General features: G+C 51.6%; 1 protein-coding gene across 3 annotated transcripts in view; it reads left to right on the top strand.

The window, feature by feature from the left end:
* RAB11FIP3 (RAB11 family interacting protein 3) overlaps positions 1-23,952 on the top strand; it is a 78,516-nt gene that overhangs the window by 16,626 nt on the left and 37,938 nt on the right. For 2 of the 3 annotated variants that reach the window (XM_064672505.1, XM_064672503.1), the window contains exons 2-3: positions 5,531-5,624; positions 22,997-23,088. In XM_064672505.1, the coding sequence (XP_064528575.1) occupies positions 5,531-5,624; positions 22,997-23,088 (186 nt within the window). Of the gene's footprint in view, positions 1-5,530; positions 5,625-22,654; positions 22,880-22,996; positions 23,089-23,952 lie in introns of those variants that run through there. The other variant, XM_064672506.1, reaches the window with a different exon arrangement.

Here is a 23,952-nt window from a genome sequence, read left to right as displayed (position 1 = left end):
TCTAGGCTGGGCTTACTGGTTTCTGGACTTTTCCCTGGGTGGGCTGGTCTGTCCCTGTTGGTTGTTTAAGTGCCCAAAGCACACCCAGCCAAACCCCAGCTCAGCCAGGCTCTGGGTGAGTCTCCAGCAGGTTGTTCCTCACCTGGACAGGTCTCCTGGTGTCTCTGTGACAGCTCTCTACATCTCTGACATCTCTCTGGGTTCATCTTGCACACCACCCCTGTGGTTGGTCCTTTTAGAAGTCATTTGTTAGCCAGGCCAGACCTTCACCCTTGCTCCCTTTCCCATGACTTACCTCGGTGTCTTTCCTGTTCCTCAAAAGGCAGACTACCTGCCAAATCCTTTCCAGGGAAAGGTGGGAGCGATTTCAAGGCTGAGGCATCTGTCTGCTCATGGCAGATGTGTGAGGCTGAAGGTGCAGGAGTTCTTGGTGGGGTCTCAGCTTGCAGTTGGGGATCTTTATCAGGAATATACCAGTATTTATTCATCCTCTTTGTCTCCTCTGGATTTGCTTCCAGAGTCTGTGTAGGTTAAAGCAGTACTGGGAGCTGACTTATTCCCAGGGCAGGACGTGGTTGTGACTGGGCTGGAAGCACCATCCCTGAGATACCTGTGGGCTCTTCTTGTGGGATGCCTGACTGCTGTGGCCACTAGAAATCTCCTACCCTCATTCACCCCTCAAAAGAATGTCTTTTTGGAAGCTGGTTCAACCCTGATCTCTGCCAGAATATGAAGGAAAACTGCTGGCAGGCTCAGGGGTTACAGGGAGGGTGTTGTCTGGCCAGCACAGCCCTGACTTCCTTCAGAGATCACACTTAAAACAAGCACAGTGGATGTTTTTGTGCATCTGAATCCATCTGCTGTGTGGTGGAGACATGGAGCGTCCATAAGGATAAATATAAAAAGGTCTGGAGCTTCCTTTTCCTTTTCCTCCCGCCTGCTGAACAGGGCCACTCACAGCTGGGGAATCCCTCACCTCCCTGGGAAACTTCCACTGTGTGGCTGCCAAGCCTTTGTGTGTTAATTTGGATTTGGAGTTGTCACCACTGGCTTGGTTGGGGCTCGAGGTCATTTACTGAGCTGATTTCACTGCAAGGAACCTCTTTTTGTGCTGTTCAAGGACAAGTGTGGTGCTGGTGTACATGCTCTGAGGGGTTGTTGGAGATGGGGGTTTTTGGCAGCAAAATTGTTGGGTTTTTGGAAAGGGAAACGCCCTGGAGTGTGCAGAGCTCTCTGATACAGAAGATGTGGTTGCTGCAGTGAGTAGTTCCTGTTGTGTTGTTGAGGTGCCAGGTGACCTCTCTCCTCCTCCCCACTCTGCTCCGTGTCCTTCACCAGGAGAACACCCTTGGTCCAGGTTGTGCCTCGTCCCTGGCACAGGGTGAGCAGAGCCCCCTTGGCACATCTCAGCACCAGTTCTGCCTCTGCAGGCCTGTGTCTGTGCACAGCTCAAGGCAGCCTGGCTTCAAGCAGTTTAAACCTCTCTGTTTCCACCAGGATTTAAGTCGGCTACTTAAACCCCGTCATCCTCTGACTCTCTAATGCTCTGTATTTTAGCTGCTCGCTCTTCAAGGAGGGTTTGTAACCAGCCACAAACACACACAGTCAGAAAACCCTTTATTTATTTTGAGTATTTCTTGCTGGCCAACAGCAGGAACCTCCCTGTGACTGTGGCTCATATATGCCTGGGTTTAGCTTCGTGTTGCAGTTTGGTAAAGAATTAACTTTTGTTTTTGTGCTAATAGGAGTGTGGGTTTGGCTGCTCTGCGCTTGCAGATTAGGCTTCAGCTGAAAACAAATCTGTGACTTCAGAGCTGCTCAGATTTGCTAATCTAAAGCAGTTTGAGCCTTAATGCTGGTGTTCTTCCCAACTGTCCTGATAAGGTAGTGGTTTTAACCTAAGTCATCAAAAATTAAGACATCAAAATGAAGAAATGGAGAAAACTGGCAGTTCCAACCCAGGAGTGAGATGCTGGAGCTGTCACTGGTGTGGGGGCCCAGTGCTGTGACAGCTTGGCTGTGGACAAGACAGTGGCCTGGGGAGGGGTCTCAGAGTAATGGCAAGGACCTGTGTTTGACATCATTTAAGATCCCAGAATGGTTTGTGTTGGAAGGGACCTTAAAGCCCATCTCATTCCACCCCCTGCCATGGGCAGGGACACCTTCCACCAGCCCAGGTTGCTCCAAGCCCCATCCAACCTGGCCTTGGACACTTCCAGGGATGGGGCAGCCACAGCTTCTCTGGGCAACCTCCCGGGGCCTCACCACCCTCCTGGCCAGAAATTTCTCCCCAATATCCCATCTAACCCTGTCCTCTGGCAGTGGGAAGCCATTCCTCCTTGGCCTGTCCCTCCATGGCCTTGGCAAAAGTCCCTCTCTCTCTTTTTTATCAGCTTCTTTTAAGCAGTGAAAGGCTGCAACATCTTGATGTCTTGAATAATGTGTGCAGTTCTCACCTTTCTCTTCAAAAAGGAGAGGTGGGGACTGGAAAGGGAGCAGGAAACATGATTAAAATGTCCAAGGAGCTGGAGCAACTGCCTTGCAGGAGCAGATTGGGCAGGCAGGACCCCTCAGGCAGCAGAGTGTGGTCCAGGGGGTTTTTGTGTGCACCTCACCAGGACTTTCAGTGGTAGAACTGGGAGGCAGTTGGTGACAAAGCAGAAAATAGGTGCAGAAGAGCTCAAAGCAGGGAGCCAGATCCTGGAGCTCTCAGCCTCAGAGGTGGTGGGGCAGGTCCAGATGCTCATGGGCAGTGAAGGGTCTGGGCAGGGGTGTCCCCTCAGCACCCCCAGCTCCATCACTGTGCAGGGAGGTGCTGGGTGAGAAAAAGCGTCCAGGGGCTGGGGGGACCAGGCAGGTACTGCAGATGTGCTTGTTTTCTGTGTTGTGAACTCTTTGGAGTGTCAGCAGCCACTCACACTAGTCTGGGGGTGGTGTCTCAAGTGGTGATTAATAGTGATTTTAAGCCTGGACAGCAAATACAGGCAGGTTTGGATCAGCACAGACATGTTGCCATGGGCTTGAGCTTTGACAGTGTGTGGCTTTTGTTGTTTGCATCCATAATGCCCGGGTTGGGAAGTTTTCATGGCCATTTCTCCTCATTTTCCCCTGCCCATAGCCCAATTTAAATAGATAGGTGTATAGGTGGCTCTTTTGCCTAAACAAAGTGCTTCCCTGTGCTGTCCTGTCTCTCTTGCACAAGCTCCAGTGTGGGTGAGGTGCCTTGCTGGGGGACTGGCAGGAGGCTGTGGAGCCCTCTGTGGTCCTGAGAAGCTGAAAACTGCAGAAACTATAATTTAGAGTATGTCATGGTAATCCCTCGCAGGCTTATCAAGTCTGATTAAATGTCACTTGCATTTCTGTTATCTCTGTACCCAGATAACAAATTAAGCGACAGCTTTTGAACACAAAGCAGCTGCCAGATGCATTAAAGTGGCACCGACACGTTCCTGTGAGCTGTTTTTATTAGTCTAAAATACCTTTGTTCAACGTACACAAACCTGGCTCACCCGAGATGATGTGTGCCACGTGAGTTCAGCAGGTCTGTAATCTGGCTGCCAAAAAAGTGCTCCAGAAAACTGGAGAAGATGCTTGTGTTGTATTCTCCCATTCACAGAATCACAGATGAGGTTGGAAGAGATCTCTGAGATCGAGTCCAACCTGTGCCCCATCCCCACCTTGTCCCCCAGCCCAGAGCACTGAGTGCCACGTCCAGTTGTTGTTCTTTGGGCACCTCCAGGGCTGGGGATTCCACCACCTCCCTGGGCAGCCCCTTCCAGTGCCTGACCAGCCTTTCCAGGAAGAAATTCCTCCTGATGTCCAACCCGAGGTGGAGTCAGCTGGCGGGTGGACAGGCCTGTGCCATGAGGGGCTTGGATTTCCTCTCATGGCAGCCCCACAGAGGCACAGCCTCGAGTCCAGGGACAGGACCCAGGGAATGGCTGGAGCTGTGTCAGGGCAGGGTCAGGTTGGATCTCAGGAAAAGGTTCTTCCCCCAGAGGGTGGTTGGGCACTGTCCAGGCTCCCCAGGGCAGTGGGCACAGCCCCAAGGCTGCCAGAGCTCAGGGAGGGTTTGGACAATGCTCTGAGGGCCAGGGTGGGATTGTTGGGGTGTCTCTGCAGGGCCAGGAGTTGGACTGGATGATCCTTGTGGGTCCCTTTCAACTTGGGATATTCTATGATTCTATGGTTTTATGGTCTCTGCCCCGTGGTTTTTTCCATGGTGGTGGAATTCTCACTGCTCCTGTGGGGAGGTGGGATGACCAAAGCAGAGACATCTCCTGCCTCCCCTGAGCGCGTTCAAAACCATGTGGACACGTGGGTGAACAGCTCTGAGCATGGTGTGGATGTGATTTCCCTGTAGAAACACATACCTGGGTTTAAGAAAACAAAAAAGAAAGCAAACCAACGCCCCTGTGCTGCCGTGTGATGAGCAGGGCAGCGCTGAGCACCATGGCTGCTCTCAGGGTTAAGTCTCCTTTTAGGTGGGAGGAGAGGTTTGGTGATTCACCATCTCCTTCCCCAAGAACAAACCAAAACCCGAGTGAGGCAAAAGGTTGTGCTCATGAGAACTGCACAAATCCAGCCCTGCAGCCCTCCTGGAGACTTCCTCCTGTGCATCAGCTCCAGAGGAGGAGGAGGAAAGTGGATGAGGAGGAGTAGATGTGTGTGGCAGGGCGAGGGCATTGTGCAATTCCTTCTCTCACCTCTTACACCTGGATTCCTCCTGGGCTTGTTTCTCAGCTGAACGTGGCTCAGGGTGCCTCAAGAGCCCTTGAAGTGAGGGATCTATGTCTGGTTGTCTGAGCTTGAGAAGCATCAGTGGTGTAAAGGGTTTTTTGCTCGTGGCAGCCTAGGAGGAAGGACCCAAAAGGAAGGGCACCAAAAGGACTACTTTTGGAATACTTTGGACTGTGAGGAATGCCTGTGGTTTTACCCTCAAACCTTTGCCTGTTCTCTTTGGAGAGCCCAAACTGTCCTCGCCAGGTCTCACAAGTGCCCCTTGCTCCATATGTGTGCCTGCTCCAGCACCCCCATCCCAATCCTCTCCAGCTGATGTGGTTCCTTCCCCCTCAGGCATTGTCTAATTGGGAAAATGTTTCAATTATATGGCCTAAATTTGTATCGTGGAGCAGTTCATTATCACCGAATCCTCTTAATTGGGCCCTCCTGCCAGGCAGCCTATTACTGAGTTCCCAATTAAGACAGGACCTCTTTAAAAACCATAAAAATAAACAAATCCCTGTTAGGATCCAGGATCCCAGGACCATGTTGCAAGAAACACTGCCCAAACTGATGTTTCAAGGCTAAGCAATAGTTTCAACACCAACCAAGTAATAATTAACCCCTTTGTGTTGGTTGCTTATGTTCCCTTCAAGGAGAACAGCCACAGTTTTTGGGGCCAGTTGAAGAAATTCACTGTCATTAGCTCAAATCTTTCTTGTGAGGAGGAAAAAGTTGGTTGCAAGGTGATTCTGTAGTGGAAGATGCTCCAAGGATTCTATAGGTGACACTGCTTTTGTGGTTGCAGGTGAAGGACCTAACAAAGTACCTGGATCCCAGTGGACTGGGAGTCATCAGCTTTGAGGATTTCCATCGGGGGATCAGAGCCATCAAAAATGGAGGTGAGTTTGCTGCTGTGCAAAATTAACCCCACAGGGGTTGACTCTTTGGTGAAATCCATCTGGGTTTGGTTTTTTAAGAGTCACTGCTCTGTGTTGGCAGAGGGGAAGGGGGAGAGGTTGGGGGCATTTAATGAGGGTTGAAAGAGGTGGTACAGAAATTGTGGTGGGGGTTTCATGTTTTCCTGTTTATCAGGAAAGTCCCTTCCCCCCCAGAAAAAAAAACATAGAGGGAAAATCCCTTCTGCTTTGGTGTCTGCTCTCCTATGCCTTTTGGGGAGTTTGCTGTTCTGACCAAGGAGCTGACACACTGCTGGAGGTGTCTGTCTGTCTGTCTGCTGTAGGGTGTAACATCTTCCAGATGCTGGGCACTGATCGTGGAATGGTTTGAGTTGAACAAGATGAAAGATCATCTTGTTCCACTCCCTGCCATGGGCAGGGACACCTGCCAGAGTGGAATTTACCATGGATTTACTAATTTATTAATGAATTTACCTTCTCTCCAACTATTTGGATGATCAGTGTGCTCAGCTGGTTTCTAGCAAGAAGCACATTAAAGAAGAGCTTTGAACTCACTGAGTGGCAGATGATCTTCAAACAGGGCAGTCCCAATCCCCACGTGGCTCCTGATGGGCTTCCAGAGCAATAGCTTGGTGAAATGTGAAGTATCTTTCTGGCTGATTGGCGTTTGAACTCCTTTGCTGCAGAACAGATGTTTTTTCAGTTTGGGATTCCTCTCTGAGTGTCAGAGGGTCATTTTGGGGCAGGCATGTTGCTGAGGACAGGGTGTAAGAAATGTGGGAAGCTTCCTGCTGAGCAGCTGTAATTTTGAAAGTGCAAATGTGAATTATCATCCTTGCACAATAGTCAGCTCTGTTCAGAGATGCTTATCTGAAACCCCAGCCTTGCTTTCACGCAGCAGTGAACGTGCCCCACACAGCCAGCCCAGCACATCGAGCTGCAAAGAGGGGGAAAGAACCATCATTCCTAGAAAAACTGTGCTGGTTCTCGAGTAGAAACCCCTCAAAGCAGGGTTTTCTTCTGTTTTCTGTCAGTTGTCCACCCCCTCTCCTCCTCCCCGATCCCACCCCCAACTTACTGACTTATTTAGTTATTTACTGTGGGGGTGGTGAGGCCCTGGCACAGGTTGCCCAGAGAAGCTGTGGCTGCCCCATCCCTGGAAGTGTCCAAGGCCAGGTTGGATGGGGCTTGGAGCAACCTAATCTCTGAAAACTGAGATGAGCTCAGTTGGTCAGAGCATTGTGCTGATGATGCCAAGGCTGTGGGTTTGATCCCTGTATGGGCCATTCACTTAAGAGTTGGACTCAATGATCCTTGTGTGTCCCTTCCAACTCAGAATATTCTGTGAAATTAAAATGGTACCTCTGTGAAATTTCTGTGTCCCTGCCCATGGCAGGAGGTGGAACGGGATGAGCTTTAAGGTCCCTTCCAGCCCAAACCATTCCATGATTGTTTGTGCTCAGCACTGTAGTGTTTTATGGCAGCTCTGAAGTTTTCATGGCTGGTGTAGCCTGACCAATTCCCAGCTCCCACAGGAGGAAATGCAGCACAGTATTAATTTGTAATAAATTGCCATTGGAGTAGAGCGTGTTTGTGAAAGCTCAGGCTCGTATTTCTCCTCAATAATTCATTGCTTTGGTATTGTGTTATATTAATTGAATGGGAAAAGCAGATCCAGAGCAAGCTTTTAAGGTCTCTATTTATTAAATTTGAAAGAGATTGATGTGTATTTATTACAGTGGTTAGGGAAGGCTGAGCTCTCAAGCATCACACATTAAATAGTTATAAAAGAACCCCAGGGCAGGGTATGGAGGGAGGTTCTCTGAGTTCACAGCTGAGATCACGTTGGAGTGATCTCAAGGATTTCCTGTTGAGAACAGTCAATATTGATCATCCATTTGTAAAGAAAGCAGAGGTCGTGCTTGCTGCTGGGTGTCCCTTTTAACAAGGTTTGGGTAATTAGCTGGCTCTATTTTTAGCCAATCTGCTGGATTTCTTGGTGTTCTGAATTCTTTGGTCAGTCATGGAAGTGAGAGCTGATGTCAGTTTGTACCTCCCAGTGTCTGTCTTAATGCAGGTAAGGGTTTGTTTCTGAAGATGCTCCACTCTCCTCTCCCTCTCCCCCCTCCCATGGAGACTCCCTGTGGCAGAGTAGCTGTGATTTGACCCGAGCTCTTACATTCCAGCCTGGCAAACTGAAGGTGCACTTACAGAACCAGCCAAATTTGCTTTGTCAGCTGCATTTCTCGCAACTGCTTTCGTGTTCAGTTGGCCTTTACATCCAGGGAGGATTGTAAACTCAGTCCTGTCCCTGTGCCAGCTGTTTGAGGCCCACTGGCCTCACTGGCTGAGGTGCTGATCGAGGACTCCTGGCACTTGCCTCTGCCTCAGTGTGGAGTAACCACCCCTCAGACAAAGCCCCTCAGAGTGTCACCCCTCCACTGCCATGAACCATTTCTGATCTCTTTGCTGCTGTAATCTCTGTCTGGCCAGGTAATTCTGACCATGAGGGGAGAAGAGCAAAGTGTCTTGCCTGCTGCAGGAGCTGGGATTTGAGGCTTGAAGGAGAGTTTCTAGCCAGTTGGGGCTGCCTTACCTTCTGCCCTTCCCAAAGTGAAGACTGAATGGGAAAACATGGTCCTCACATATGTATCTGTGCCTGCAGTGTGTGTGTGTGCTGGTGTGATGGCCATTGCAGTGCTTCCAGAGGGTCTCCCTCTTGTGGGATGTGGGGAGCCCGTGGCTCTGGGGCCCCTGGGCTCAGTTTTTAGGTCCAGCCCCGAGAAGGGACCATGGGGACAGAGATGCTGCTGGGAGAGGGACAGGTTCAGCTCCTCACAACCTGCTGTGTCCCAGCCCTTCCTGCTCGTTGGTGGTGTGTGGCTGCTGGGACCCCCTTGTCCTCCCCTGCTCCAGGAAACGTGGGGTTTGCCTGCTTTTAAAGGCTGTGGGAATGGTGCCTGGATGGCTGGCCAGTGCAGTGTGTGAGCAGCAAAGCAGAGGGGGACACTGTGGATCAAACATTGGCAGCTTGATAAATAACTCTGAAAAGTGGAATTTTACGTTGTAAAACTTGAGAAACTGATAATGTAGTGGAGGCAGTAATGAAGGAGATTACGTTCTAGAACGTGCTTAAAAAGGGCAGATAAGATGTTGGATGTCTGGGGAATCCACAGCCAGAGGAAGACCTGGTGCATCTGGCTACAATCAGGGAGATCCAACGGGACATCCTCAAAGTCTGCAGGGAAAAGAAACAGGGAGGGAGCCAGTGTGACTGCTGGAGTTGTCATGTTTAGGAGCTCCAGCTCACAGGGGTCTCCTCGGTGAGAAACAGGTATGAGGGATTGTATTCCAGCCACTTGGAAAACTCAGACCCGGAGTAAGGAGCTGACCTGGGGTGGGGGACTGAGAGGGTGTCTGTAATTTGAAGCCAAGGTCCTGGAGCAAAGAACAGCTCTGGACATCACGTGTTGGATGCAGGAACAGAGGGGAATTCGGTGGCAAACACGAGGGATGGGCAGTAACAGCCACAGCTGGATGCAAACACACAGCAAGGGCTGTGCTCACAAGCAGATTCCTTTCCTTGTCAGGGTATTTAAAACCTTTTTAAGCTTCAGACACCTGTGTTTTCAACAGCTGCCTCTCACCATTCAGTAGGACATGCTGAACATCTCTTTGCTCTCACTACAACTTCAGGAGAGTGATGAACGAGTCATGTCATTCACACACATGCTCTGAGCTGAAACATCTGAAACATCTGTCTTCCAGAGAAAAACCCACTGGGAATGGGCTCTGGGAGCAGGGGATATGTGGGGAATTGCTGCTGGTGTCAGTCAGTTTAAGTGACCACCGTGCCAGGAGGGGGAAGGTGCATTCCTGGAGCTCCCAGCCTCACCCATCCCTTTGCCTTGGCTTCTGATCCCTGAACAAAGGGGCCCCTGTGCACTGAGAGCAGACAGTGCATCCACTGAGGACTGCATGTGCCCGTGAGCTCAGGGCAGGGCCTGAGGATGGAAATAGTCACATCTTTTTTTTTTTTTTTTTCAAATGCTTCAACTAAAAGCTCTTTGGATTTGGGAAGATGGAAAATTCAGCTCCAGAGCCAACACTCCAATCTGGAAGCTATAACAGAGTTCCTGTTTGCAGGGACAACAGACCTCTGGCAGGAGCGAGTGGGGGGCAAAGCTTGGGGGGCCCCTGGCAGTGCCAGTTTTGGGGGAGCTGGATCAGGAATCAGCCACTGTGCCAAAGGAATGAGCCTCTGCTCGGGGGAGATTCCTAGGGGGTTGAAGAAGGGGCTTTTAGCAGGAGGAGCATGTTCAGCTCCCCAGAGGCGTTTGATTGGCTTCCAGATGGCCAGCTGAAGGGAAAAGCATGGAGCTGGGAAACTGGGGCAGTCAGGTGCTGGATGGCAAATGAAGGGCTCGGGGGCTGGGGCTGTGCCTGCTGCACAGAGCCTGTGCCACAGCTCCCTGTTGTTCCTCACTGGAACTGGCAGTGAACTCCAGTTGGGATGAGCTCTGGGGGGCAGCAGCACTCGGGAGCATCCCTGGGAGGATCTAAGTGGGTGTATCCATGGTTTCTGCAGCTGACATTCCATGTCCCAAAATCTCTGGGTAGCTGAGTGTCAGTTTGGGGATTTCCTGAAAGAAAAGCACATATCCAGCCCCTCTCCGAGTGAAGGGTGTCAGTGTTGTATCTTAAAGGTTCAGAGCCAAGAGAGGGAAGTGCACATCAGCTCAGATCCAGGGAGTTATCCCTGTGTTATCCCACGTGCAGGCTGTGCTCTGCAGTGGCATTCCCTGCTCCCGTGGCTGCTGCTCACTTGTTGATCTGGCATCCCAGAGACACCTCTGGAACTGACAGTGCTCAGGTGCCACCTCTGAGCCCACAGTGCCCATGACCCCCTTGGTGCCTGTATGAGCTCCTGGGCAGCACTTGGTTTAATCTGGGGAGAGCCAGGCTGGCTCCTGCCCTGGGGACACGGATCCTTGCTGGCTCCATGGAGCATTTCCAGGTGTTGGATATCTGGTAACGTAACCCACTGTTTGCTTTGTGTGGAGGTTTCTTCCCCCCTTCCGTAGAATCTGCATTGCAGATGGCTTTTGCTACGCTGAAGGAAAGCTTCCCTTGCCCAGGGATAATTCCAAAAGCCAAATCTTGCATTCCCTTACCCAGTCCCAGTCCCGTTATTATTTCTGGGGCTGGTTTTCTGCATCCTCAGTGGTCTCTGTTCCTCTCTGATGCTGGAATTATGGTTGTATTTGCAACAGGCTAATGCTGACACCTGAGCACAGTCTCTCAGTTGGGGTGTCCAGGCCCAATTTAATATTCCAGGCATTTGCTTTTTAAAAGAAAAGCCTTCCCCAAGGCTTAGCAGATGGAAACAGAGCTCGTGTGCACGTTTGACTAAACTCGGTGAGTATCTGGCACCGGTTTGAGCACTTCCTACGTTCCCATCAGATCTGCTGATCCCTGTATTCATGCAGCAGTGCTGCAGTGAAGACCTTCCTGCTGCTCCTGCCTGTTCCTAACCCTGGCTAAACCATTACTGCTCAGGGACACAGCTCGTTTCATGGCTGAAGGTAGGACAGATGCCTCTTTGTGTTTGGCTGGTGTGCAGGGAACGGGGCTGCCATGAATGGGAAATCAAGATTGATTCATGAGCAAGAATAAAATCCAAATTGCTCTGATTATGTCTTCTGCATTTATTTTTTTTTTGCCTTGCATCTTGATCTGCTCTGGCAGATCCATATGTATGTGCTATACATACTGCAGGTTGGGATAAGGAGTTTATAAAGATGAGTGTTAATTCTGCTCCCAAAACGGGTGAAGATTTAAGTGTAGCTTTAAAATTTTTATGTGTACTTGAAAAAAAACCATAATCCCCTGCTGTTCTTTGTAGATCAGAACTGTGCTCATCCCTGTGGTGCAGGATTGCTCACAGAACCATGACTGTGCTTGTCAAGTTTGGGGTCCACGTGCTTGTCTGTGCCCTCTTCTGCCAGGGGCAGGAGCAGCCAAACCTTACTTGGATGTACTGAATTTGGGGTTTTTGCCTTGAAATAGTGGCATTTAAAGGCTTGTGTTGGAAACCACTGGGCCTGTCCATGAAAATGCGTGAGGGTTGTTTAGCCTGGAGAAAAGGAGGCTCAGGGGAGACCTTCTCACTCTCTCCAACTCCCTGACAGGAGGGTGGATCCAGGGGGGGGTTAAGGCTCTGTTCCCACAGAACAAGGGACAGGACAAGGGGAAACAGCCTCAAGTTGTGCCAGGGGAGGTTGGGGTTGGACATCAGGAGGAATTTCTTCGTGGAAAGGGTGGTGAGGCATTGGAAGGGGCTGCCCAGGGAGGTGGTGGAGTCCCCATCCCTGGAGGTGTCCAAGGAATGACTGGATGTGGCAGTCGGTGCTCTGGGCTGGGTGACAAGATGGGGATGGGGCACAGGGTGGACTCAATGAGCTTGGAGGGCTTTTCCAACCTCACTGATTCTGGGATTCTGTTGAGTCTCTCTCCCAACTCGCAGGCCATGAGGAGTTAGGAATGCAGGCACCAGCGTGTGATGGAGATGAGCTGCTTTGGGAATGTCCTGTGCTCAGAATGGCCTCAGGTCTCTCTCCACCCCTCTCCTAACAGGAGAGGTCCAGGCATATCTGGGGCACAGAGACTCTCCTGTGAGGGCCTGGTCTCAGGGCATGAGAGGGTGAGGGTGGGATGAAGTTCCTCTGCATGAAGGTGCAAACAGAAGGAGAACTAAGCAGGTGTGAATCCAGACCCACTCTAGGCTGTTCCAGGTGAGGGGAGGACACAGGAGGCAGCCCCAGGGCAGAGGACACTGGGGTGGTTGTTCTCTTCCTCCAGCCCACATCACACTGTGTCCTTGGAGAAGAAAAGTCCCTCTTCTGCTCCCAGGAGCCCCAAAATGCTGCACAGTGTGTGCAAAACTTTCTCTCCAGCCTTTCAGCTGCCAGGATCAGCAAGGTAAATCCTGGCTACATGGCAGTGGGAGCAGGGAGCTTTAGATGAGCAAGGATAACTTTTTGTTCCCTTTGGAAGCAGGAGCAGTTGCTGGGAGTGAGGAGCTGCTCCTCAGCAGTGAGACCTGCAGACCCACAGCTCACATCACCCTCCAGCTCTTTTAAGTCACTGTTTCTGCTATAATGTAGACATAGAATTGTTTGGATTGGAAAAGACCTTTAAGATCATCGAATCCAGCCATTAATGGACTTTACTTAATAATAATATGCTGGGGAAAGCACTTGGATGCTGATGGGGGGGCACTTCTGGCTCACCATAGCATTTTTTAGTTTGCATTATTTCTCTTTTAATTGACATCAACACTTGTTTTCACTCGATTCCTGTATTTGGCAGCTGGGTGAAGGGTTCCACGGGGGGAGGCTGCCCTGCTCCGAGTGCGCCATGGCTGGGAGGGAGCCTGTCTTCCCAAAAACAGCCTGGCAGATGACACACTGCATTGACCTACTTTTGGGAGAGGCGCAGAAGTGTTGGAAGAGCTGTGTCCGTAGGCTGCAGCTCTGGGATGAGAACAGCAAGGAATTACTCCAACGTGCTGCCGTAAAACTGCTGCGAAGGCTCAGCAGCCCCAGAGGGCCGGGGACTGGGAGATTGGCATGGCAATCCCTCCCCTTTGGAGAATTCCTGCTCTCTGAATGTTCTGGAGCACATGCCAAAAAATCTTGCAGTGTCCAGTCACCGTCATGGAGCGTAACAGGTCCGAGGAAATTCTGGTTCCTAAAAGCTGCCTCTTGCTCACCGTGGCGAGCTGGGATTGAACGTGGGACCAAACCCCCAAAGCATCACTGTTGGTTCACCCTTCCATGGGAGGGAAAGCATTGCTGTGTGGCCACATCTCCTGGAAATCACAGCAAATTACAGAGCACAGGGACTTCCATGTGTCCTGAAGTAAGGGAAACCTATGGCTTTCAGACCCTCAGATCATAACTTAATCCTGATAGAGGCCAGCTGGGGCGAGTTTAAATTGCAAATGAAAGGCTTAAGTTAGATGGCCAAAAGAAAGCAGATTTTTCTGGGGAAGGGGCAGAAAACCCACTGCTGGGACTACCTGTTTTCCTGGGAAAATGGTCACTATGAAAATAAGAAGGAATGTTCTATTAGAGCCCGGGAGCAGTTCTTAGCACGCTCTTACATGGATATGATGACTAAGGAGAAAACAAAGGCAATTGCTGTTAAATAATAAACATTTCTCATCATCCATCTGCTGCCTCAGTGTTTCTCCATCACAGGTTTCACTTTCTGAGCCGGGAGGGAGCTGTTTTCTTCCACATCTGTTGCTGTGAATACTTTTGGGAGCTGGGCTCGCCTGCGGTTTGGGGAGTGCGTGGGAGGAGGCTGGGCTGGGCTGGTGGCTCCAGATGGGTCTTGGGGGTGGTTTCGGCTCTGCCTGTTTCGATTTCTCAGGTTTGGATGTCAGCTCTGGAGGCAGGGATTATTAATGCTCAGCTCAGAAAGGTGGGAATGTCTCCTGCCTCCTCACCAGGAACGCCTGGTGGATCAGGAGGGTTGGCTCAGGTGAAGGAAAGCCCTGTGTCCTGCCTCTGCACCAGCAGGGGAGGCAGAGCTGTCAGCCCATTTCTCCTTAGGAATCCAGTCAATCTGGAGTTACTAAGGAAGGGTTAATGACTCACCTATGACTGTGATCCTCCAAGAGCCCTGCTGGGCTCTGTCACAGCCTGGGGGCTGGTGACTGTAGTGAGTGTACCCTGTGACACCCTGACAGATTGATGTGGTGAAAGCTCATTTCTTCAGAGTGTTTCCTGGTCCTGCTCTTGGACAGGAGAGGCTGCGTGTGAGACAGGTTTCCCAGGAAATCAGTCCTGGTCGTGGAGCCACTGGGCTGGGTTGGGCTGAGATGGGTGAGCAGCAGGCAGGACAGCTCTGATGGGCATCCCCACTTTGGGAAAACACAGTTTTCCCAATTCCCTGGTGGTTCTGGCTGAGCACAGCTCACTTCATCTCCATCCCCTTGTGCCTGTGCCAAACTGTGTCCCCTCCTGGGCTGGTTCATGTCCCTCCATGTCCTTCTCCTTGATGATCGTCTGTTCCAAGCTCATACATCTGACTGCTCCTGTAAAGCTCTAACCACTGGGCAGCTTATTTCTCCTTAGGGTAGGAAGGACTCCTGCTAACGAGGCAATAGAAAGTGTTAGTAATGGAGTTAATTGTTATAGAGAGTTCAGGAGAGATTATGTGACAACTTGTAGTAAAAACACTCCTGTTGAGGCCATAGGACCTGGGCAAGGGCAGGGTCCATGTTTCCATGTTTGGACTTTATGTTTTGAGGGGTTTTTTCAACCTTAACAGTTCTGTTTGTAACCTCTCAGCCCCTCAGTTCCCTTCTCAGAGCTCTTGCACTCTGGATTGAAGAGTCTCACTCCTCCCAGTCTTCCTTCCACCTGCAGGGGAATGGCCAGGCACAAATAACAGCTGGAAAAAGGATTAAAACCAAGTTTTATAGGACACCCCTCCATGACTTTGTTTTCCTTTGGACAATGTTTCTCTTACAGAACCGGTTGGGGCAAAAGCACTTTAAAAATTGCAGCTCCTCTCCTTCAGTGCCACATGGGGCATGGTTTGGCTCTGTTTCAAAGGGATTTTCTGGCAATGTTGGGAGTTAGGGGGAGAAACAGGGAAGGGGGTTCAAACATGAGCCTCTGGGAGCATCTTCCTGTTAATCTGCATAGCTTTTGAGGGATTTTGGAGGACAGGGACCCAAACTGCTCTCCTGTGTCCAGAACAGGAGGGCAAACTGGCTACTCCATGCTCCCTGTAATGCACGGGACATTTTGGAGCAGCATGATCAAAATTTCCAAGAGATGGCTCAGAACTGTGAAATCCACACTGGGAAGAGTTCTTCCTGCAGGTGGAGTTTAATGTCTCTTCTCTTACATATTTTCTTTCCCCGATTTTCCCTAAACCCAGGCTGGGTTCTGGTCAGGACCTAGCAGGCAAGTCTGAGATCAGAGGCTTTATAAATAACTGTATTTAGTCTTTGTTACTGATTTTGCAGCTTTACCTGTTGAGGTCAGAGCCTTGGCTGGAGGTGGTGTGTGGACAGTCACTGCCCAGCCTCCAGCTCACTCCATCACGTCCTGCCCAGAGGCAGCTGGGTGGTCCTGGGCCAAACTACTTCCCAGGGCTTGGTGATGGCTTTGGAAAGGCTTTGCATTAACTGTGGTCAGCTTGTGGTGTGGCTAGCTGGGGGCAAAAATGGCAAGTAAGACCTGACTGACACATGCTGATGTCTATGTGTTGATTTGCAAGTGCTGTAGGTGTTGAACGGCTTCTTTTAATACTCATGTCCAGACTGTGGGTCTGGGAGCTGTGCCTGGATCCACGTGGATTGCTCTGATAATATTTAGCCATGAGTGAAGGAAAGGACATGGTGAGCATTTCTCAGGCACAAAGCTCTGAGCTGGGGAGGATTGAACTGGTTTTAACTGTTGTCCTGGTTTCTGCATGTGGGAGCCTTGAGCTGGAAGGCTGAAATGCTTTGTGGTGGGATGGTGCCATCCAGCCATTCCCAGCTGATAGGAGTGGTCTCAACGGGCTGAGAAACTGCCTGGTGTTATTTGGGGTCTCAAAAGCTCTGGTCCATTTGAGCTCCTGAGCTAGGATTGTCTTTAATTTTATTTGCTTGTGGGACCATCTAACCTAGAAGGTGCCACTTGTCTTCTGTGAGCTCCTGCATGAGACAGGCTGGGTGTGGAGCATCTCCAAGAGTTTCTGTTTCAGGGTGCTCAAACCCCTGACAAGAGACTGGCTGCTGGATGTCCCAAAGATTGTGTCTGCGCTGAGTGTGCTCTGGGAAGTTGAGTTTGAGTGTTCTGCTGTTTCCATAGTTCCATAAGCTCTTTCAGGAGGTCCTGCCTCAGTCTCTTCCCAGAACAGGGAATTTAGGGACATGGTTTAGTGGTGGCCTGGCAGTGCTGGGATAATGGTTGGACTCGATGGGCTTAGAGGGCTTTTCCAACCGTAATGGTTCCGTGATAAAGCTGTTGGCTGCCAAATCCAGCTTTGTTTCCAGAAGTATAGAGTTTTGGAAGTAAAAGCTAGAGTGAAGGAGTTGGAGGACATCAGGAGGTCTCCTCACCAGCAGCCTGTGCTATTTTGGAGGCTCAGTCACTTGGCCCTTTCTGCTGGTACATCACAAAGTGGCTCTGAGCCACTTGCTGGTGGTCACAACCCGCTCCTTGTTTTCCACACCTCCAGCAGTGAGCCTTTGTTCCTGGCTGACACAAGTGTGGAGGAGTTTGAGCTGATCTTGGTGACTACCACACACTGGAAAGGCCACTCAGATTGCTGAGAATTAAAAGGAGGAGCCATGTGCCAGTCAGCCCCAAATTCCATGTGTTAGTGGTGGGTTCCTGTCCCGGATCTGTTGCCACAGCGGAGGCAGCAGTGCCCAGCTGGTCCCTGAGATGAAGTGGAGGCAGCTGGATTTATGCTTCCAAAGTGTTTGGATACCATAAAGTTAATTCTTTCCATGCTGTCTTTAGATGGTGTGTCTAAATGAGGCTTGAGGGCCTGTGCTGTAGGAAGGGGATCAAAAGGAATGTTTGATAAGTCCCAATCCATGAGCAATGATATTCAGGGACTGAGGGACTGCTAAAGCGCATTAGCCGAGGGGGCTCTGCTGAGGGTTGTGTAAGCAACCTGAATTCTGCCTCTGCCTCCTTGGGAGCCTGGGCTGCCACTCACTCAGTCCCTCCTGTCATTTTGGGTTGGAACATGAGAGTTTTCAGTAGGTGCTCCTGTTCCCTTGGCCCATCTCTGGGGCAGGTTGAGCTACAGGAAAAGCAGAGAGCAGAAAGCTGCTCTTTCCAGCTCCTTTGTGTGAGCATCAGATTATAAAAGTGTTCCTGGGTCACTCTGGGGAAGGAAGAGGGTGGATGAGTGGAGTGGTGCTGCCTTTATCCCACAGGGATAACACCATGAGCTTTGGTGAAAGCTCAAGGTCCCGAGCTGCCTCTGGAAATGCTGGACAGTGGCTTCCCCTGTGTCTCTGCTCTGGATACAAGATCCTCCTAAATTCCTGTAACTTTTAAATACTTGGCTTGAGTCTGTTACCCCCTTGTTTTCCAGCAGCATTCCCAGTAAGGGAGCTGTTTATATCAGCTGTCCTCCCTTAAGCCAACCATAACTTGGTTGTACCTGGTTCAGGGTCTGTTTTATTTTGTGCCCTTTCAAGCAGGTTCCAGGCCTTGTTCCCACACTGAGTAATTCAGGTCTGTTAGCTCACCCAGTCCATGCTGTTGGAATCACTGGAGTTTGTGGCTCTGAGGCTCGCAGCAGTGTGTACGGTGTGTGTTGGCAGATGACTTACATTCTCCTGAAAGGCTGTTTTTCTAGGTCATTCCTATATGAAGCTGATAAAACTGGCTCTGTCTGACCTGTGTGTCACTACTGTACCCACAGCTCTTCTTCACTCAAGGTGCCTTTTCACTGCAACCCTGCCTTCTGAAAGCAGTTTTTACAATCTGTTTCAGGTGCCTGTTGTATCTGAGGGCTGCTGTTCCTGAGGGTTTGTTGGAGAGCACGGGTGACTCCGGCACCCCTGAGCCCTCTGGAGCTCGACAGGACATTGAAGAGGTGTCTCTGCCAGAGCTTAGCACTCATCCACCCCCACAGAGAGCCCAGGACCTGTCCTGTTGCTCTCCATACGTCCTGGAGAGATGTCCATGCTGGCTGTGTCCCTGCTGTGGGCACTGCTGCTCCTCTGAGCTGGCTGGTGGCTCTGGAGGCTTCGTGGATACTGGGCAGAGGTTACCTTTGGCTTGCAGTTGGTGTAAGAGATGAGAGGCAATGGTCCAGCAATGGCAGATGTGTTCAGATACAGATCGTGGAATCACAGAATCATGGAATCATTAAGATTGGAAAAGCCCTCTAAGATCAAGTCCAGCCATTCCCCCAGCATTGCCAAGGCCACCACTAACCCATGTCCCCAGGTGCCACATCCACACGGCTTTTAAATCCCTCCAGGGATGGGGACTCCACCTGGGCAGCTGTGCCAGGGCTGGACAAAGCTTTCAGTGAAGAAATTTTCCCAATATCCAACCTTAATCTAACCCTAAACCTTCCCTGGCACAATTTGAGGCCCTTTCCCCATGTCCTGTCACTTGTTTTTTGGGAGCAGAGCTCGACCCCCACCTGGCTCCACCCTCCTGTCAGGGAGTTGAAGAGAGTGAGAAGGTCCCCCCAGGTGAGGGTCGGGCTCTGCTCCCAGGGGACAGGGGACAGGACAAGAGGAAACAGCCTCAAGTTGTGCCAGGGGAGGTTTAGGTTGGATATTGGGGAAATTTCTTCCCTGAAAGGGTGGTCAGGCCCTGGCACAGCTGCCCAGGGCAGAGGTGGAGTCCCCATCCCTGGAGGGGTTTAAAAGCCATGTGGCACTTGGGGACGTGGCTTAGTGGTGGCCTTGGGGAATGGTTGGACCTGATTATCTTTGAGGGCTATTCCAACCCAAATGTAAATCAGGGGTGAGTGAGGGGAGGATGCTTTGTGTTGTGAGGGACATGGAGAAGGGGAGCAGAATGTCAGCTGGGATTTGGCTTTGAGGTCCAAGGGGCAGAGCAGAGGGAATGTGAGGATTTGAGCTCATCCTGTGCCATGGGAATTAGGCTGTGCAGTGCTGCTGCTGGTGGTCCACAACCACCCCCTGCTCTGTTAGTGGGGTGGGGGGGAGAAAACAACAGTGAGACCCTCCAGCTTTCACCACATGCACCTGGGGACAGGGCTCTTCACATGGGAAGTGCCACTTGAGCACCAAAGGTCTCAGATTTTTTGGCTCTAGGAACTTTTTGGCTCTTTTGGCCAGGAATTTGAAAGCTTAATGCAGCCTATTGTGCTGGCAGACTGGCAGGCAGGCTCTCCATGGCAACTCTCCCTATACACAAAGCACCATATGGCTTTTTCAGAGGGGGAGGGAATGAATCCAGCAGAAAAGTCAACCTTTTGTTTGTGGTGATGTTTGTCTTTGCTCTCTGATGTGGAGCATGGGGAGGTGGAAACACTGAGTGCTGGTTCCTGGGCATGGCTTCTGCTGGCCATGCCACCAGCAAGGGTGCAGGTGACCCCTGAGATGGTCTTTCCTTGATTTTACAGTGGAATTTGCTGCAAAAATAGACCCAGCCCACACAGAGACCCCTCCCTCTTTGGGTAGAGTGCTCTGCACACAGATGGAGCAACCAGGCTCATCCCCATCATGTTCATTCCCACGAAGGGCTGAGAAGGCTCCAGGATCCCTCAGTTTAAGCAAGAGCTGAGCAGGAAGCAGGTGATGGCAGGAGCTGTTTGTGTGCTCTGCCCATGTTTTATACCCCTGATTCTGAAGGGAAGCTTTTGCTTGACTGAAAATCCTCCCTTTTCAAGCCCCTTTGGAAGGAAGGAGAGGAATAAATATCTCTATCTGTGTCTGTGGAAGAGTAGGAAGTGTTTGTGTGTCTGCTTGGAGGGGGAGGAAAAGAAATGATACAGAATAAGCAGAAGGGATCAGCCTGTGCCTTTGGGGTGCTCTGTGGTTCCCAGGGCTGCCATGGGGTGTCAGCAGGATCACTGGAGGTGGCCTGGCAGGGTGGGCACTGGGAAGGCTGGCTGGGTTGCCCATCCATGCCTGGCAGAGGTGTGAGATCAGCCACTGTCGGCTTGGGGCTCGGATGTGCTACAGATGAAAGGTTTGGGCTGTGCCAGGGTGTGCTTGGGGGCCGTGGGGAGCAGAGCTGTCCCCAGAGCTCCTGCTGGGGGGACATGCCACAGGGCAGAGCCCTGGCTGGCACAGGACCAGGGCAGTGTGCCTGCAGCCTGCATCCCAGTGAGCTGATCCAGATCTTTGGACACTCCTTTGCACATCACAGCCTCCTCTCTGGAGGTGGGCACTACCTGCCTGTGGGGGTTGGCAGGAGATGTGGCTGGCTGTCCTCTCTGGGTGCTGTGACTTGGGTTGCCTTTCAGGAGCACTGTTTGGTTTTGCCCCTAGATGTGGGCAAAGGCTCCTCTTGGTGCAACCCACCGAGATGCTCCCATAGCTTTTGCACCAAGCAGGTCACTGTCCCCATCCCCTTGGTCCTCCCTGGTGCCAGCAGGGAGGCCCAAATCCCAGGATAACCGATGGGAAAACTCCTGATTATAGGCTCGGACTCATGGTGGAGCTGTGGACAGGGGGACATTTGAGAGGAGAGGCAATTCCACCTTCAGATCATGGAATCATTAAGGCTGGAAAAGACCTCCAAGATCATCAAGTCAGAGATCCTTCAGTGTTAATGCCATTGGTTAGGACAGGAGGTGGCCTTGCCCTGAGCAGGGTGCTCAGGCAGCAGCATTTCCATGTGTGTCCCATGGCCTTGGTCTGGTTGAGGGGAGCAGGAGCCCCAGCAGCTGGAAGCAGAGCTTGGAGCAGCACCACTTCATGGTGCCAGCAGTGGGAGAGCAGCAGATATTGTTGTCATAAATGGTGACCAAGAGCACCTTCCATGTGCTGCAGGCCTGACCCTGCACTTGCTGTGGAGCACAGTGTTGGGTGCTGGCTGCTGGAAAAGCAGTTTGGCTTATTCCTGATTTACAGCCTCCTCCTGGGAGCCCCAGACCCAGGTTAGGAGGGGGCTCATTTCTTGGTGCATGTTTCAGCTTCTCCCACCCCCATGGAACCCATTGGGTTGGTGGCTCCAGTGTCTCCTGGGTCCCTGACTCTGTGTTTAATGGTCAGCTGAGAGAGGCACCAGGGATGGTGTTTGGGTGGGAGGGGGGTTGCCATGGGCCTGACTCTTAACTCTGTCCTGTGCCCTAATCAGAGAATCCCAGCACGGGTTGGCTTGTGGGGGGACCTTCAAGCCCACCTCCTGCCACGGGCAGGGACACCTTCCACTAGCCCAGGTTGCTCCAAGCCCCATCCAACCTGGCCTTGGGCACTTCCAGGGATGGGGCAGCCACAGCTTCTCTGGGCAACCTGTGCCAGGGCCTCCCCAGCCTCACAGGGAAGAATCTCTTCCCAATATCCCATCTAACCCTGTCCTCTGGCAGTGGGGAGCCATTTCCCCTTGTCCTGTCCTTCCAGGCCCTTGTCCCAAGTCCCTCTCCAGCTCTCCTGGAGCCCCTTTAGGCCTTGGAAGGGGCTCTCAGATCTCCCTGGAACCTTCTCTTCTCCAGGCTGAACAGCCCCAGTGCCTTGAACAACTAACCCCTTGACTTTGTATTAGATATATGAAATGACTACTATGATTCCTTAATGAAAAATGTCCTTTCTTGATACCACGAGGTGGACCTGAAGCAGGAGCTCTGTCTGTGCCCCTGTAGGGAATGTCCCCTCCGGGGGAGGCTGGCACAGTCCTGTCTGGGCAGCTGCAGCATCATGTGCTTTGTGTGCCCCTTTGGTGTGGACTCGAGCCTGGGAGCTGTTTGCCTTGGCTGGGCTGCCATCCTGCTGGGAGTTCACCAGCCTGAAGGACACAGAAAGCAGCCCCCTGTCCCTCCCCAAATCCGTCCGTGTGCCGACCTTCCCAAGGAACACTGACAGAACACTCCCTGTGCCCAGCCGAGTGTATCGACAGCAGACCATCCTACTGCTGCAACCATCACAGCTCCAAGGCGTGTGGGTTTGAGCCTGCTATTTATTTTGGGACTGCAGCATCTGAGCCTGATTTGGTGTTCCCAGCCTGGGATCTGGGTCGTGTGCCGGATCGGGCATTAGCTGTTGCTTGAGGGAGCGCGGGGAATTCATGCTCCCTTCCTCGCTGGAAGGGCTCGGATGCTCTGCTGCAGATGCTGCTTGGGGGCGGGAGGAGGAATATATTTTGAAGATATCTCCTTGAAAAGCTCCTGTTTTGCCGTGGGCCTGTGCGGATGCTCCTGGTGTGTGTGGCCACGGGAGGAGCAGCAGTGAGAAAGGCTCCGGAGCTGCCTGCTCTCCCCGCCGTTCCCATGGTACTTGGCTGTCACACATACATCTCGTGTGTTCCCTGCCCACAGCAGGATTAGAGCCTTCTGGGAGAAGAACAGGAGGATGCAGGAAACAGAGATAGGGAAGAAGGCAGGAAAAGGAATGGAGAGCATGGAGGGGTAGGGATGAATCCAGGTGCTGGCCTCTTCAGAGCAGCAAGGGGCCTCATAGGGCTTATTCCAGGGAGAAGCCAAACCCGTGGCCTTCCACCCAAGGTGGTGTTGGAATGCCTGGAAGCAGAGGTCCTTCCTGAAGGCTGAAGGTGCTGGTGCGTGCAGGTGGAAGTTCCTGTCCCGCTCCTCTCGTGTCTCCCAAAGCCATCCTTGGCCTGAGGGTGCAGATTTCCTCTTGGTGATTCCAGCTCTGTGCTTCTTTCCCTCTGCAGATCCTGACAGCCAGCTGTATGATATGGGATATACCCCCGAGGAGGAAACCCCGGCCTGTCCTGATGAGTTTGATGACTTTGTCACGTTTGAGGCAAGTATGAGCTCTGTTCCTCCTGCGAGTGTCGGGGTGGGACTGGGGCAGGGAGGGTTTGCTGTGGAGAGGGGTGTTGGCTGTGTCAGGGCACAGGGATGCTTAACATGTAAAAACAAAACCTTTAATCTGTGAGTGACTGGCCCAGAGAGTTTGCACCGAGCATTTGGTGCTGTTTAAGTTAAAATTGGTGTTGAAGGAAAAAACCCCAAGTTTAGAGAGAGCCCTGGATGAAAAGGGAGCCCCTTTCTGCAGTGAAACACTGGTGACACAGGAAGGAGACCTGCTGCTGTTGGGTTTGTCTTCTGCTGGAGTTTCTGAGCTTGGTTTTGAGATGTAGCAGCCAGGAGCCTGCCTGAGAGACATGTCAGGGCCGTGGGGCGCTGGCACTCAGTGCTGTTTGGCCAGTAAAAGGTAGAGCAGAGGACAACAATCTAGATTTTCTCTGTGTTCTTGGGCTTGAACAAGGAGGCTTCTCTGATAGGTTTTCCTTTGGTTGAAGGTAAAGCCCCCATCCCTTGGTTCCCTCCTGTATTCTGTAGTGCAGGAGCATGTTGCAGTGATGTCCCGTGCCTGCTGTTCCCAGCTGGAAAGGATGGACCTGTTGTCTGTGGGCTTTTGGCCTTGGCTTGGTGGGCTCCAGCCTGGAGCAGAAGGTGCTGCAGGTGCAGGTGCCTTTGGAGCAAAGGGCTCCCTGTCCCATGTGGGAACTGAATCCCTCCCTCTGTTTTTACTTTTCCAAAATTCCCTCTTCAGATTTGTGACTCTTGTGTCTTGATAGCCTGGATGCATTTGGGGCTGTCCTGTTCAGGAGCAGGAGCTGGACTTCAGTGATCCTTGTGGGTCCCTTCCCACTCTGGATAT

The sequence above is a fragment of the Pseudopipra pipra genome, chromosome 16 (assembly GCF_036250125.1).
Source record: "Pseudopipra pipra isolate bDixPip1 chromosome 16, bDixPip1.hap1, whole genome shotgun sequence".
Classification (NCBI taxonomy): Eukaryota; Metazoa; Chordata; class Aves; order Passeriformes; family Pipridae; genus Pseudopipra; species Pseudopipra pipra.
The sequence above is the reverse complement of the archived record's forward strand: the minus strand, read 5'-3'. Positions and strand labels throughout refer to the sequence as shown.